A 12,751-nucleotide genomic window follows, 5' to 3' on the forward strand; every position below is an offset into this window, starting at 1 on the left:
TGTCTTTTTGTGTAAGGCAACACGTTTTTTCCTGAGTAGACACGTCTAGATCATGGTCCTGTTGAAGTCTGTTTTCATGATCTTAGGAATCCTTTTCGCCTAATATCGTGGAAGCTACAGCCACCAGCAGAGCGTGCAACAGGAGTGCAAAGGGGAAGCCAAGGTCTGGGCAGCCCAGCATGAGGCACGAGCTGGTTTTCACTTTGCTTGAGAAAGGGAAGACTGACAGGAAGGCCACAGGGGACTTCCTAGACTTGCAGTTTTTATCCCTTTAGGAGAAGGCACGTGCTGGTTTTGATTTGCTCTGGAAAGCTCTCATTTTCATAGCTTGATTTTAAACATTATTGTAAAATATGCGGGTCAAGCATGGAAGCCTAGTGGTTAAAGTCCTCCCCTTGCACGCCTGGGATCCCATATGGGCACCAGTTCATATCCCACTGCAATGCTTTCTTTCCAGCTCCCTGCTTGTGGCCTGGGAAGGCAGTAGAGGATGGCCCAAAGCCTTGGGGCCCTGCACCAGTGTGGGAGACCCGGAAGAAGTTCCTGGTTCTTGGCTTCAGATCTGCTCAGGCTGGCCATGGTAACCACTTGGAGTGTAAACTAGCAGATGGAAGATCTTTCTCTGTCTCTCCTTCTCTCTGCAAATCTACCTTTCCAATAAAAAAATAAATGAATGTTTAAAAAAAAAAGCATGATTGTGATTTACTATTAAAACGACCTTGTGCTGTTAGGTACCCCTCAGTAATGAATTTATGTACCATCTGGGGAAAAAAAAAACAAAAACTTATCCCAAATGGTTTTTAGGAAAGGCAAATGCAATATGATTTATAGAGAGAAGGCCATACAGCAGCAAATATATTAATTATATATATTATATAATTAATTTTTGTCCTTCCCCTTATTAAACATTATAAAGGAACAAACATAGCCACATAAGCACTTGGAATCATGGCTGGTTGAAAGCGTCAAGTTTACTATGTTAGGTTTATGGATTTAGGATTATAGGGTTAAGTTTATGGATTCATTATTTAGGTTTTAGGATTATAGGGTTTGAAGGAGACGAGGCAATTAGTTAAAACAGAGAAGACTTTATTTTACGGGGACTTTACTCCTGGGGGATAAAGGGAGAGTGGGAGTACAGTCTGCCCAGGCACAGGGGAGGGATTTAAAACTAGGCTGCATCCTCTGAGCAGCAGGCAGAGTCCCTTCTTGTTGGGGGAGATTTAGAGCACCGGACCCCGAGAAGGTAGGTGGGGGACACACAGGCTCCTTGGTGAAACTCACTGTCTCAGCAGATTGGAATGTCCCGAGGTGCAGGATTTTCCAGAGCAGCAAGCATTCCACTAGCCTTTAGATGAACTATCTGGACCCAAGTTCGTCACGTCTGGGGGTTTGGACTTTGTGTTCCAGCAGACTGGACCATGGGTGTCAGCTATTCGGTTAAAAGTGATTGTGAGAGGGCTGCAGGATGCTAACAAAGGAGGGAAGCACACGTCCCTCCCCAGTGTAGGTAGGTCCTGCGTCCTCTGTGGGAGGCCCGTCCTGAACATGGACAGGAAGGGAGAACTCTTCTGTCTTCTAGCCTCCCACAGAGGCTTTTGCCTGCAGACCTACACTCAGGCTGCAGCTCACGGCGCTGGCTCTCATTCATGGGTGGTAGATCTTTGAACTTGGACTGGAACCATTCTAGGGTTCCATTTTTGCTGGCTACTGGCCATGGGAGTTTCAGTCTCCATATAACCTTATAGTAAATGATCCTCTCCATCTGTAGCTCTCCTAATATCTGTTGATTATGTTTTGTTTGGAGAACCCAGACTAACACAGGTGGGTGGATGAATCCTGATATGTTCCATCTTCCTGCCCTGAGAAGAAGGGTCCTGGATGCTGAGGGAGGTGAGAAGATGCCTGCTGTCGCCCTGGCCTGAGCAGCGTGTGTGTGTGTGTGTGTGTGTCTGTATGCACCTGTCACTGGTGAAGCATGCTCTGTGGGATGTTGGCTTGGAGCTTAGAATCACAGCACCTGTCTCCCCCCACCCCGCCATGGGAAACAAGGCCAAGGAGAGAGTGATGTTTTGTCCCCTGCTGTTCTCCGACTTGTGCCCTCCTAAACACCAGTTCAGAAATCTAAAACCTTTTGTTTTTCCTCCTCCCCCACGTAGCTTTGACATTTATTAAGCAGATAGGTTCTGAAAACCATCTCCTTGATCATACTGCTTCACATTTCCTTATGTATGTGCCACTTTATAAGTGTCATGGGAAGAGTGATCAGCATAGGATGGGGGAGGAGGGGACGTGTCCAGACCGGCTGAGAAATGGTCCATAAACTTACTCTCGCCTCACATGCTCCACCCTCAGATATGTGTATGTTGCACAGTTGTTGGCTTCATAAATTCAGGGCCTGAAAACATTGGAAGCGATGAGCTCTGTGAACAACAGGGCAGGGATAAAAACGGATTAAACATTTTAAAGAAATAAACATAGCAACATAAGCACATGGAATCATGGCTGATTGAAAGCGTCAAGATGACTATGTTAGGTTTATAGACTAGGTTAAAAAGGATTTTAGGGTTCAAAGAAGAAGAGGAGGCAACTTTGTTGAAGTAGAGAACTCTGTGAATAAAGAGACTGGATCTAGAAAGAGGAGTCCCAGGTAGGAGACGCAGGGCTAGGGCTATCAGGACCGTGGCCTTGGGCAGCGCCTTTAAGACATCATCGCAGGGACTTGGTTCCCAGCTTCTGCCTTCTCTATGCAGGCAGAGAAGGGATGGGACTAGTGGCTTCACCCAAGTCACCAAGGCAGCCCTATTAATAAGGTCCCAAGTTGCTCTGGCTTCCCTTCATGGGAGCCCCTAGGGCAGCCTCTGCCCGCTCTCCTGAGGAGCACCAGTCCAGCGGGCTACCGATGCACTTCCGCTGTCCTTCCCTGGCCTCAGCTCCCTCCTGGAAGGATGCGAGGCTCTGAACAAGGCACACTGGGATGGGGATTGCTCAGGCGGCCTCAGGGGCCAGGGCTGGCAGAGCCCCTCAGGGGGAGGACAGCTCAGAAGAGCAGTGGTCTTGGTTTTGAGTAACTGAGAAGCAAACAGAGCTCGTCCCCTCCTTTACTACCCCCGCGAAGCTTTCCATCTTCCTGGGGCCCGGGGCTGAGGAAGAAGTCGCCAAACTTTGGGCCCCAGGTGAATCAAGCGGAAAGCAAAAAAAAAAAAAAAAAAAAAAAAAAAAAGTATGTCTGGTTTAATACCACACCCCTTTCTCCTCCCCTAGAAAAGCCTCCGGACAACCCCTGGGTACTGTCCCTCGCCTCCCTATCCCTATTTTCCCATCCACTCGGGGACGTGACGCGAGCGCCGAGACGCGAGCGCCGACCCCGCCCTCATTAGCCGCGGTTCCACTCGGTGGGCGCGCAGCCTCCTCAGCCTCTCGCTCCTCGCCTGGGGAGGGGCTGCCGCGCGCCGAGTCTGAGGCGGACGCGTGGGGGCGCCTCGGCGCCAGGAGGGCGGGAGCTCGCTGCAGGCCTGGGGTGTGGATCCCGCGGGGAGCCCGGGCGCTCCCCGGGCCCAGGCTGGCCCGCCGAGATGGGCTCGGTCTCCTCAGCGCTGACGAGGTCCCGCAGCACCGTGGTGCAGGTGGGCTCGGCGCCACCTCAGCCCGAGCCGCTACCGGCCACTTCTGCTGCTGGCAAAGACAGATTCTCTCTGTCCAAGAAGACCCGGAGGCCGGGACCCGGGCGCGGAGCGACCCCCACCCCGCCGCCCGCTGCCTGGGAGGCGCAGCCCGCCAGCGACAGCCGGGAAGGACGCGCCAAGTTGGCGAGCCCCGAGCGGAGCCCGGAGCTGTCTCCGGTGCTGATGCAGGCGGAGGCGGCGTCCCAGCCTCACCTGCCCCGGAGCCCCAGCGCCGCAGGTGAGTAGGCTCCGACAGCTGGTGGGAGGTGCTGCCCGGAAAGACTTCCGGACAGGGTGGGTGGGGACTTTTTTTTTTTTTTTTTAATTTATGGTGCAATTCCAAAGGGTCTTGGATTTCCCTACTCCACTCCCCAAATTCCCACATCCGACTGATTTCCCCCATATTATTACAATAATATAGCCCTGCAGAAGCAGTTATAAGTCCATCAGCCTGTTCTTCAAGTGTGTCCTGACATTGCTGGCGAGGGGACACTTTCAACCTTCAGGGTGAGACCAGAAGGCTCTGCTTCCCAACGGGATTTCTCTTTCTCTTGCCTCCGCCTTGCCGGGAACTTCTTTTACAAGTTGATTCATTTCTGGGCGATACTTCCAACGGTCTTTCTTTCATTTGGGTTTTGGTAGCTGGCTCAGCACTTTCCGCCCCAGAGCTCCTTTGCCCAGCTTCGTCCTGGAAGAAGTCTTTCGTGTTGTCTGGGAAAAGATAGAAGTTGCGCTGCTCGCGGCTCCTCCCAGAGGACTGGGCAGCAGATGGCTGCTGGCCCAAGCCTGGATCTACGCGTGAAGAAGGGAAAGGAGTTTGAGCCAGTGCCTTCGGAGGGCTCTTGGGGTGTGGGGCTTGGGGAAGACTTTCTTTTTTTAAGGATAGGCAGTGTGGGAGAAGTATAAAGCGCACAGAGCTTTTTCAAGCAGTGGTAGATCTCGGTCTCCACCTGCTGCTTTCCTCGCGATTCAGGGCAGATGCTCTCCCTGTACCTCTCCGATAAAGGGCTGAATATCATACTGGGAGAGCGGTCTAGACACCCTGGAAATGTGGAAGTGCTTTGTAAACTGTCAAGTGCCGTGCAAGTTTCGGCATCACACCTGAACTAGACCTTTAAACGTCTTTAGCTGGGGAAAAAGTGAAACTAGAGCAGTTTAGTTAGAGATACATAGACTCCATTTTGGGGGAAGATTCTGTTTTGAAATAGTGTTGATGGGGAAAATCTCCTTAATCTCATGCTTTGCCAGTATGAACAGCTTTGAATTTGCAATTAATTCATATATTTATAGTGCCATAAAACCAATTTCTAGTAATTTGCCTTGAACTTGTGTCAATTGGATTTACAATTTATATGGATTTAAGTTGTAAATACTTTTGAATTTTGAATACTTTTGAATTTGCTGCAATCTCAAATTCTGTGTAAGCCAAGTTGAATCTGTGTGACTATATGGAAATCTACCTAACTGGATATGTAACTTTAGTGCTGAATGTATTTTATGAGATAGTGGGAAGGATTTTTTTTTTTTTTTACTTCACAGATGAAGACACTAAAGCACAAAGAGGAATATTTACTAGTTATACAGCTAGTGAATGACTGAGCCAAAATTTAAACCTGGGTATTATAGCTCTAAACGGTTATGTCCTTACTTATTTCTCTTTATTTCTAAAATTGTGTTTTATTTCATGTTTATTAGCCCTTACGTTGATTTTGCAGCAGTGTCCATGGAAAACTTTCTCTTGTCCCAGCTGTGGTGAGGAGAACCCACGGAAAGTGTTGGGAAGGAGTGTTGGAGTCTTAAGGGAGCAGCAGTCACCTGGGGGGTTCCTGCAGTGATAATTAGAGCCAGGGGACTGGAGGGGAAGTACAAGTTTGAGCTCTGTCTCTCTTAAAGGACATGTAAAGGTTCTGAGATTGGAGACTTCCTTCTTCCTGTTGAAGATCAAGTGCAATGAGGTGTCAAGGCCCAGGGGAGACCCCCTCATGTATTACCTTGGGTCTTTGACATGTCTTGTGTTTGTTTGCAGAGCCTTGGGGCTCTGCTCACTGGGAGAAGTGACGGAGCAGCCCGATCCCCTTTCTTCTTCTTTTGTAAAAGCAACAATTATTTTTATTGGAAAGGCAGATCAGACTTATGGAGGGAAGGAGAGACAGATCTCGCATTTGCTGGTTCACTCCCCAAGTGGGCGTGACAGGCAGAGCTGTGCTGATCTGAGGCCAGGAACCAGGAGCCTCCTCTGGGTGTCTCTCAATGGTGCAGGGTCCAAAGGCTTTCTCACGTTACAAGTAGGGAGTTGAATAGGAAGTGGAGCAGTGGGGACAGGGACCAATGCTCATATGGGAGCCTGGCACTTACCAGGTGAGGATTTATGAGGATTTAACTGTTGAGGCATTGTACTGGCCCCAACCCATTTGGTTTTTGTTGTTGTTGTGTTTTTTAAAGATCTATTTATTTTTATTGGAAAGGCAGATACACAGAGGAGGAGAGACAGAGAGGAAGATCTTCCGTCCGATGGTTCACTCCCCAAGTGACCGCAACAGCCAGAGCTGAGCCAATCTGAAGCCAGGAGCCAGGAGCCAGGAGCTCTCTGGGTCTCCCACATGGGTGCAGGGTCCCAAGGCTTTGGGCCATCCTCAACTGCTTTCCCAGGCCACAAGCAGGGAGCTGTATGGGAAGTAGGGCTGCCGGGATTAGAGCTGGCGCGTGCAAGGCGAGAACTTTAGCTACTATACTATCGCGCCGGGCCCAACACATTTGTTTTTCAACAAGCAGTTCATGAAAGCAAGTTGGATGACACTTCTGGCTAATAGTCTGTGTTAAAATTTTTGGGGATTTTTTTCATTTTCAACCGCTATCCCCTTTCTACTGCTTGTTTTTAGCATTTGGAAAAGGTATGTCTTTTAAGCACTGATTCTAAAGTGCCAGTAATGTTTGTCAAATGGCACTCTTTTTGAATGTTTGGGTGATTTGATTTGAAAGGAAAGGAAAGGAGAGAGAGAGGGAGAGAGAGAGAGAGAGATATCTTGCATCCACTGATTCAGTTCCCAGATACCCATGATAGCTGGAGCAGGTCTGATCCAGGCTGAAACTGGGAACCAATAGCTCAGCTCTGGTCCCCTGTGTAGCTAGCAGGTCCTGGTTCCTTGAATCTTCCATTCCTGAATTTTTCTCAGCCTTTTGGTTTCTATCTAAATCTAATGTAATTTTTGACAAAGTTACTAGTATTTGCCTCTAGTTGGTTTGGGGTGAATGGTTTAAGGCGTTTAAGGAGAGAGAATCCTAGAAACTCAGATTGGTTGTTGAATGATAGGGTTGGGGCCTTTGTACTTGAACAAGATTGCCCACGTGTGTCTGTTACTGCTAAAGTGAATGCTTACCTTTTAGCAGCAAAGCAGGTGTTCAGTTATCAGGAGGCTTGGGTAAAACATGACTCCGGGCTCTTTTACCCAGATTTCTGATGAGCACATCCAATAGACAACCCCAGATGCTGAATTTTGGAAAAGCTCCCAGGTTGTGCTGGGGTCCAAAGGTCACACATTGGAAACTCCTGGTCTGTAAGTGGACGAGAAGGGCAGTCAGATGTGTTGTGTCATCCGTTACTGAGCTCTTGGTCTGGGATCCAGACAGGTGCTGTGGAGGAGAAGTGACATGGCATAAGCCCCGTTTGTCTCCCCTACCTGGCCCCTTAGCAACCACACTCTCGCCCGTTTCTGAAATGTCAGGATAATTATGATCTTCACCCGTGATGCTTTTAACTTGGGATTGAATTATTTTTGGGTAATTTTAGCTGCATTCAAAGGACTGACTAATGTGAAAACAAAACTCTCCTCATTTTAAAGATCAGTGGGTGGATGAGAGGTCGTGACGCTGCTAGCACCTTGATGTTCAACAGGCATAGCTTCCCCTCATATGTGACCGTGGTCTGAGTTAATTTAAACTGGCACAAATAAATTTCTGAAATTTGGGTTGATGACAGTTGAAACTGATGAGAACAGACACGTGACAGGCAAGACTAAACCCCCCCCCCGGGAGGAACTGTGGCCTGCACAGTTTGCCCTCCCAAATGCCTCCTTCCCCATAGGAAGGTAAGGCAGGTCTTATACTCAGTATAAGGCCTGACATTGTGGCAAAGTGGGTTAAACCTCTTTCTGAAGTGCTGGCATCCACGTGGGTGTCACTTCATGTTCCTGTTGCTTTAATTTGGATGCAGCTCCATGCTAATCACCTGTGAAAGCAGTGAAGGATGGTCCTAGTGCTTGAGGCCCTCTACCAGTGTGGGAGACTTGAAGAGACTCCTGGTTCCTGTTTATGGATCAACTCCGTTCCAGCCATTGGGTTTGGTGAGAGTGAACCAGCAGATGGAAGATATTTCTCTCTCTCACTTGTTCTCTCTGTAAGTTAGCTTTCCCAATAAAAGCTAAAATAAATAAAATAAAAATATGAAAATAAAAAATAATAAAACATAAAAAATTAAAAAATGAAAAAAATGCCCCCAAACCACATGTCCACTGGCCAACAGGCTGTCCATGGTATCTGCACACAGTATAGCTTATTTTTCTGGCTTCTTCGAGGTTGAATGTTGAGTCTCCTTGGGGGACCCAGGGCAGGGGATGTGATTGCTCCCTGTTTAAGGCAGGGGCAGTTCAAGGCCTCCCCCTCACGCCTTTCTCTGGATATGAGTGTCCAGGGCACCCCCAAGCAGCTGTGCACGTGGGCATCCCAGAGACAGCTAGAAAAGGTTGTGGGGGTCCCCATTGATCTTAGCTCGGAGATACTCGGGGTGTACCTCTCTACGTGTGTACGTAAGCCAGATCACTTCACTTCTCGCATCTGCCATCTCACTCACCTCACGTCACATCTCGTCTGAACCCTGCCTAGAGGGAGGGATGGCACAGCTGCCCCCTGCATCATGACTGGGCCTGGCATTAGGTCCCTTTGCCGAGAATCAGCCCCTACCCAACTGAGGTGAGGGAAATGGCACCCTGGTGGTGGGGGTGATGATTGTGTGTGTGTGTGTGTGTATAAAAGCACATCTGCAGAAAATTTTCACATATCATGTGGCTCTGGCCATGACTAGCCTGCAAGGCAGCCAACCTGGAGTTTAGGCTTTTCTGTTCTGTCACTGCTCCCACAACCCTACTCCTTGTATTCCGGAGGAGAAGGCAGAATTTGTTCCCCAGCTCTCTGCAGCCTCCTTGCTATCAGCAGGCCAGGAAGTCTGGCCTGGAGGGTTGGGGAAGTGGATACAAGGTAGGCATAGCAGGTGTGCAAGATGCCTTCCTGCAGTCCACAGTGTGGCTAAATCTGTGATATGACCTCGCATATAAAAAAATTTCTTGGAAAGGAGATGATCAGATTTTTTGGGGGGAGGTGCAAAAAATTCTTGAAATCAATGCATACTCCTTTGAGGTTCTTCCCCCTTTGAGGATATTTCCCAAAAACCCATCTTAATAGAGTAGGACTTCTTCATTTTTATATTGCATAGAACAGTTTTGTTGCATCTTTGTAAGTGCGTGTTTTCCCCACCAGCCTCAGTGTCATGACTAAAGTCACTCTTGAGTCATCCTCATGGTGTCTGAGCTGTAGCACGGCACTCTTTGAGGCCATGAGTAATGCTGTTGCTGGGGGTTTGACAAGGTGAGCCCTGGTGGCCGTTTAGCCTTCAGCTACTCAGGGTCACCTGGCCACGTTTGATGAGGTCTGAGTTCTAGTCCCTTGGGAAGAGTAAACTTGACAAGAACCCAAGCATGAGATGCGTTCCTCTTTTCTGGAGGCTCGTTCTGCCCACGGGCCCAGGGGCCCACTACTTGCTTGATACATGGATAGAGAGAAAAAAGATGCATGGGCTGATACAACCCGGGTGACTCCTGACTCCTGGCGACAAGACGGCGGCTGAGTGTGAATAGCAACTTCTCTTAGTGTTTCAGAAGTTGAAAAGGGTTTTTGTTCTTTTTATAAAAATAATGCAGATATGTGATGAAAATGTCACATAATATGGAGTAGCAGGAGGAATAGAGCACGACAAATTTGTCAGCCAAAGATAGCATTGGTGAGTAACTTGGGGAACAGCCCTTCAAGTGTCTGTCCTACTTGGATATGTTTTATGTAAGTGGGTTCATATGACGGGTGCTACTTTATAATACAGTGCTTTCATTTTCTCTGTGGACATTTTTCTTGTGTTTGGCATTTTTTAGTACTGAAAGGATACTCTGTGTATGGTGTAATTTACTATCTCATCCTCCAGTTGATGAGTGTGTAGACTGTGTCTAGTTTTCTTTCAGTTGAAGATTCATCTTATTTTTATTGGAAAGGTTGAGTTTCAGAGAACAGGGGAGACAGATCTTCCATCTGCTGATTCACACCTCAAGTGGCTGCAGTGGCCAGAGCTGAGCCAACTTGAAGCCTGGAGCCAGGAGCTTCTTCTAGGTCTTCCCCATGGGTTCAGAGGCCCAAGCACTTAGGCTTTCCCAAGCCATAAGCAGAAAGCTGGATTGGAAGTGGAGCAATTGGGATTCGAATTGGCACTCATATAGGATGCTAGTGCCAGAGGCGGGGGACTTAGCCTACTATGCTACTACACCAACCCTTAGTTTTCTGTATTACAAACTGTACTGTAACAAAAACCTCTGGACTCCTGGCAGGGGAATTCTGTAAAGTGTCTAAGATGCTGGGTGGTGGGACGCTGGAGTTTCTGCATTGGAAGGCCTTGGTGCTAATGAAGACCCTGAGAGGCAACTGGTGATGGCTGATGTAGTTCAGCTTCCTGCTACCCACATAGAAGAGCTGCCTTGAATCATGGGCTCCCGGCTTTGGCCTGGTCCTGCCTAGGGAGATGAACAGGTAGATGGGGTATGGGATCTCTCTGTCTGTTCCTTTACCCTTCAAAACTAACAAGTCCTGAGTCAAAGCTATAAAGACTGTCTAATGTTACCCAAGGTTTACAAATGAATCCCCCCACTTTGGCTTCTACATTTAAAAAATTTTTTCAGATATTCATTTTTATGAATTGTGGTAAAATGTAAAAAAAAAAAACATCCTTTCAGCTATTTTTAAGAATGCCGGTTAGTGGCACTAAGTATATTCATTGTTGTCTTCCATCCAGACTGTTTTTTTTATCTGATCACACTCAGATTTTGAGCCGTAAACACTAATTCTCCATTCTTCACTTTCCAGAGTCTATGGCCCCTACCATCTAATTTTTTTTTTTAAATTTTCACTCTGATAGAGAGGGAGAGATAGAGAAAAATCTTCGATCTGTTGGTTTACTCCCCAAATATTGGCCTTTCATATTTCTTTTGAGTTTATTTCTACATATTTGCTACAATTGTCATTTTATCTTCATCATCTTTATTTAAAAAATAGAGAGAGAGTCAGAGATTTTCCATCTACTGGTTCACTCCCTAAATCTTTGAAGTAGCCAAGATGGGCCAGGCTGCAGTTATATCCTGGAGCTCAATCAAGCCTGCCACATGGATGGCAAGACCCAACTTTTCAAGCTATCATTTGCCTCCTAGGGTGCATCTAGGTAGAAAATTAGACCAAGGAGCCAGAACCAGCAATTCAACCCTGTTACTGCAATGGGACGGGTGTCTTAACTGCTGAAGCCTGTCTAGGCGACAGTTTATGAGCTCTTTCTTCTGCTACATCATCCAGTTGACTTTGGTTGGTGTATGAGAAAGTGGTTTGTTTTTCATAATAGTTTTATATTGATTTGTGTCTGTCTTACTGAGTTTTCTTATTGTTTGTAGCAGTTTCTACTATATCAATTTTCCATATAATCATATCACAGTAATGGGTTTATATCGTCATTTCCAATTTTTATGCTTCTCATTTCTTTTATCTAGTTATACTCATGACTAGGTTAAATTCTAATGGTTAGAGTGAGTCTTATGTCTGGCTTTATTAGACTGCAGTGAGTGTCTGTGTGTGTGTGTAAGTATGTGTGCACAAGAATATATCGAGTTTGTGGAAAAACAATAAAAAAGACAAGTTTATTTTTATACAAAAATGTGAAATTCATGCAATTAGCTTTTTCATAATGCAGATGTACTTTTTGAAGACCCTTTGTAAATATATATATATATGCAAATATCTAAACATGTATATGTATTTTATGGAAAATATATTAAGGAATTTATGTTAATATGGTATACACATGTATATGCCTACATAATTTATATTTTATTTATTGGTGTGTGTATGTATATATACACACACACATACATACACACAAATAACCTTTAGTCAAGATTCCCAGCTTGACTTTAAAAATAAACAAGAATGGGCCTAGCCCAATGGTTCAATGGCATGCCTCACCTTGCATGTGCTGGCATCCTATCTGGGCATTGGTTCATGTCCCAGCTACTTCCCTCCCTTCCAACTCCCTGGTTGTGACCTGGGAAAGCAGTGCAGGGTGGCGTAAAGCCTTGGGACCCTACACTCATGTGGAAGACCTGGAAGAAGCTTTTGGCTCCTGACTTCAGATGGTCTCAGCTTGATGGCCGTTGCAGCCATTTGGGGAGTAAATCAGTGGGTGGAAAATCTTTCTGTGTTTCTCCTCCTCTCTGTAAATCTGCCTTTCCAATAAAAATAAGCAAATCTTAAAAAAAAAAAATGAAGGCTGAAGTCTGTTGAAATGTCCTTTTAGTCTCAGCGAGTCAATATGAGTTTTAACCTCAGATCAATAAATATGAATTAGAAAATATTAATTTTCCAACTCTGAGGCATTTCTGGCTTTCTAGAATCTAATGGTGTAAGATACTGTTTTAATGTGTTGTTGCATTATTGATTAACATTTTGTTTAGGGTTTTTGCATTGACTTTTTTTTTTTAAAGATTTATTTATTTTTATTGGAAAGGCAGCTATACAGAGAAAAGAGACAGAGAGGAAGATCTTCTGTCCAATGGTTCATTCCCCAAGTGACTACAACAGCCAGTGCTGTGCCGATCTGAAGCTAGGAGCCAGGAGCTCTTCCGGGTCTCCTACTGTCCTTGATTGTTTTCCCAGGCCACAAGCAGGGAGCTGGATGGGAAGCAGGGCTACTGGGATTAGAACTGGCAACCATATGGGATCCCGGCACATGCAAG

General features: G+C 46.4%; 1 protein-coding gene across 1 annotated transcript in view; it reads left to right on the forward strand.

Annotated features, from left to right (window-relative positions):
- The first annotated feature begins 3,575 nt into the window (after positions 1-3,575).
- PDE1C (phosphodiesterase 1C) overlaps positions 3,576-12,751 on the forward strand; it is a 418,728-nt gene continuing 409,552 nt past the window's right edge. Inside the window, exon 1 of the mRNA XM_040964585.1 lies at positions 3,576-3,903. Coding sequence (XP_040820519.1) covers positions 3,576-3,903 — 328 coding nt within the window. The remainder of the gene's footprint in view (positions 3,904-12,751) is intronic.

This window comes from Ochotona curzoniae, unplaced genomic scaffold (genome assembly GCF_017591425.1).
Source record: "Ochotona curzoniae isolate NIBS_2020 unplaced genomic scaffold, NIBS_Ocur_1.0 scaffold_3835, whole genome shotgun sequence".
In the NCBI taxonomy this organism is placed as follows: domain Eukaryota; kingdom Metazoa; phylum Chordata; class Mammalia; order Lagomorpha; family Ochotonidae; genus Ochotona; species Ochotona curzoniae.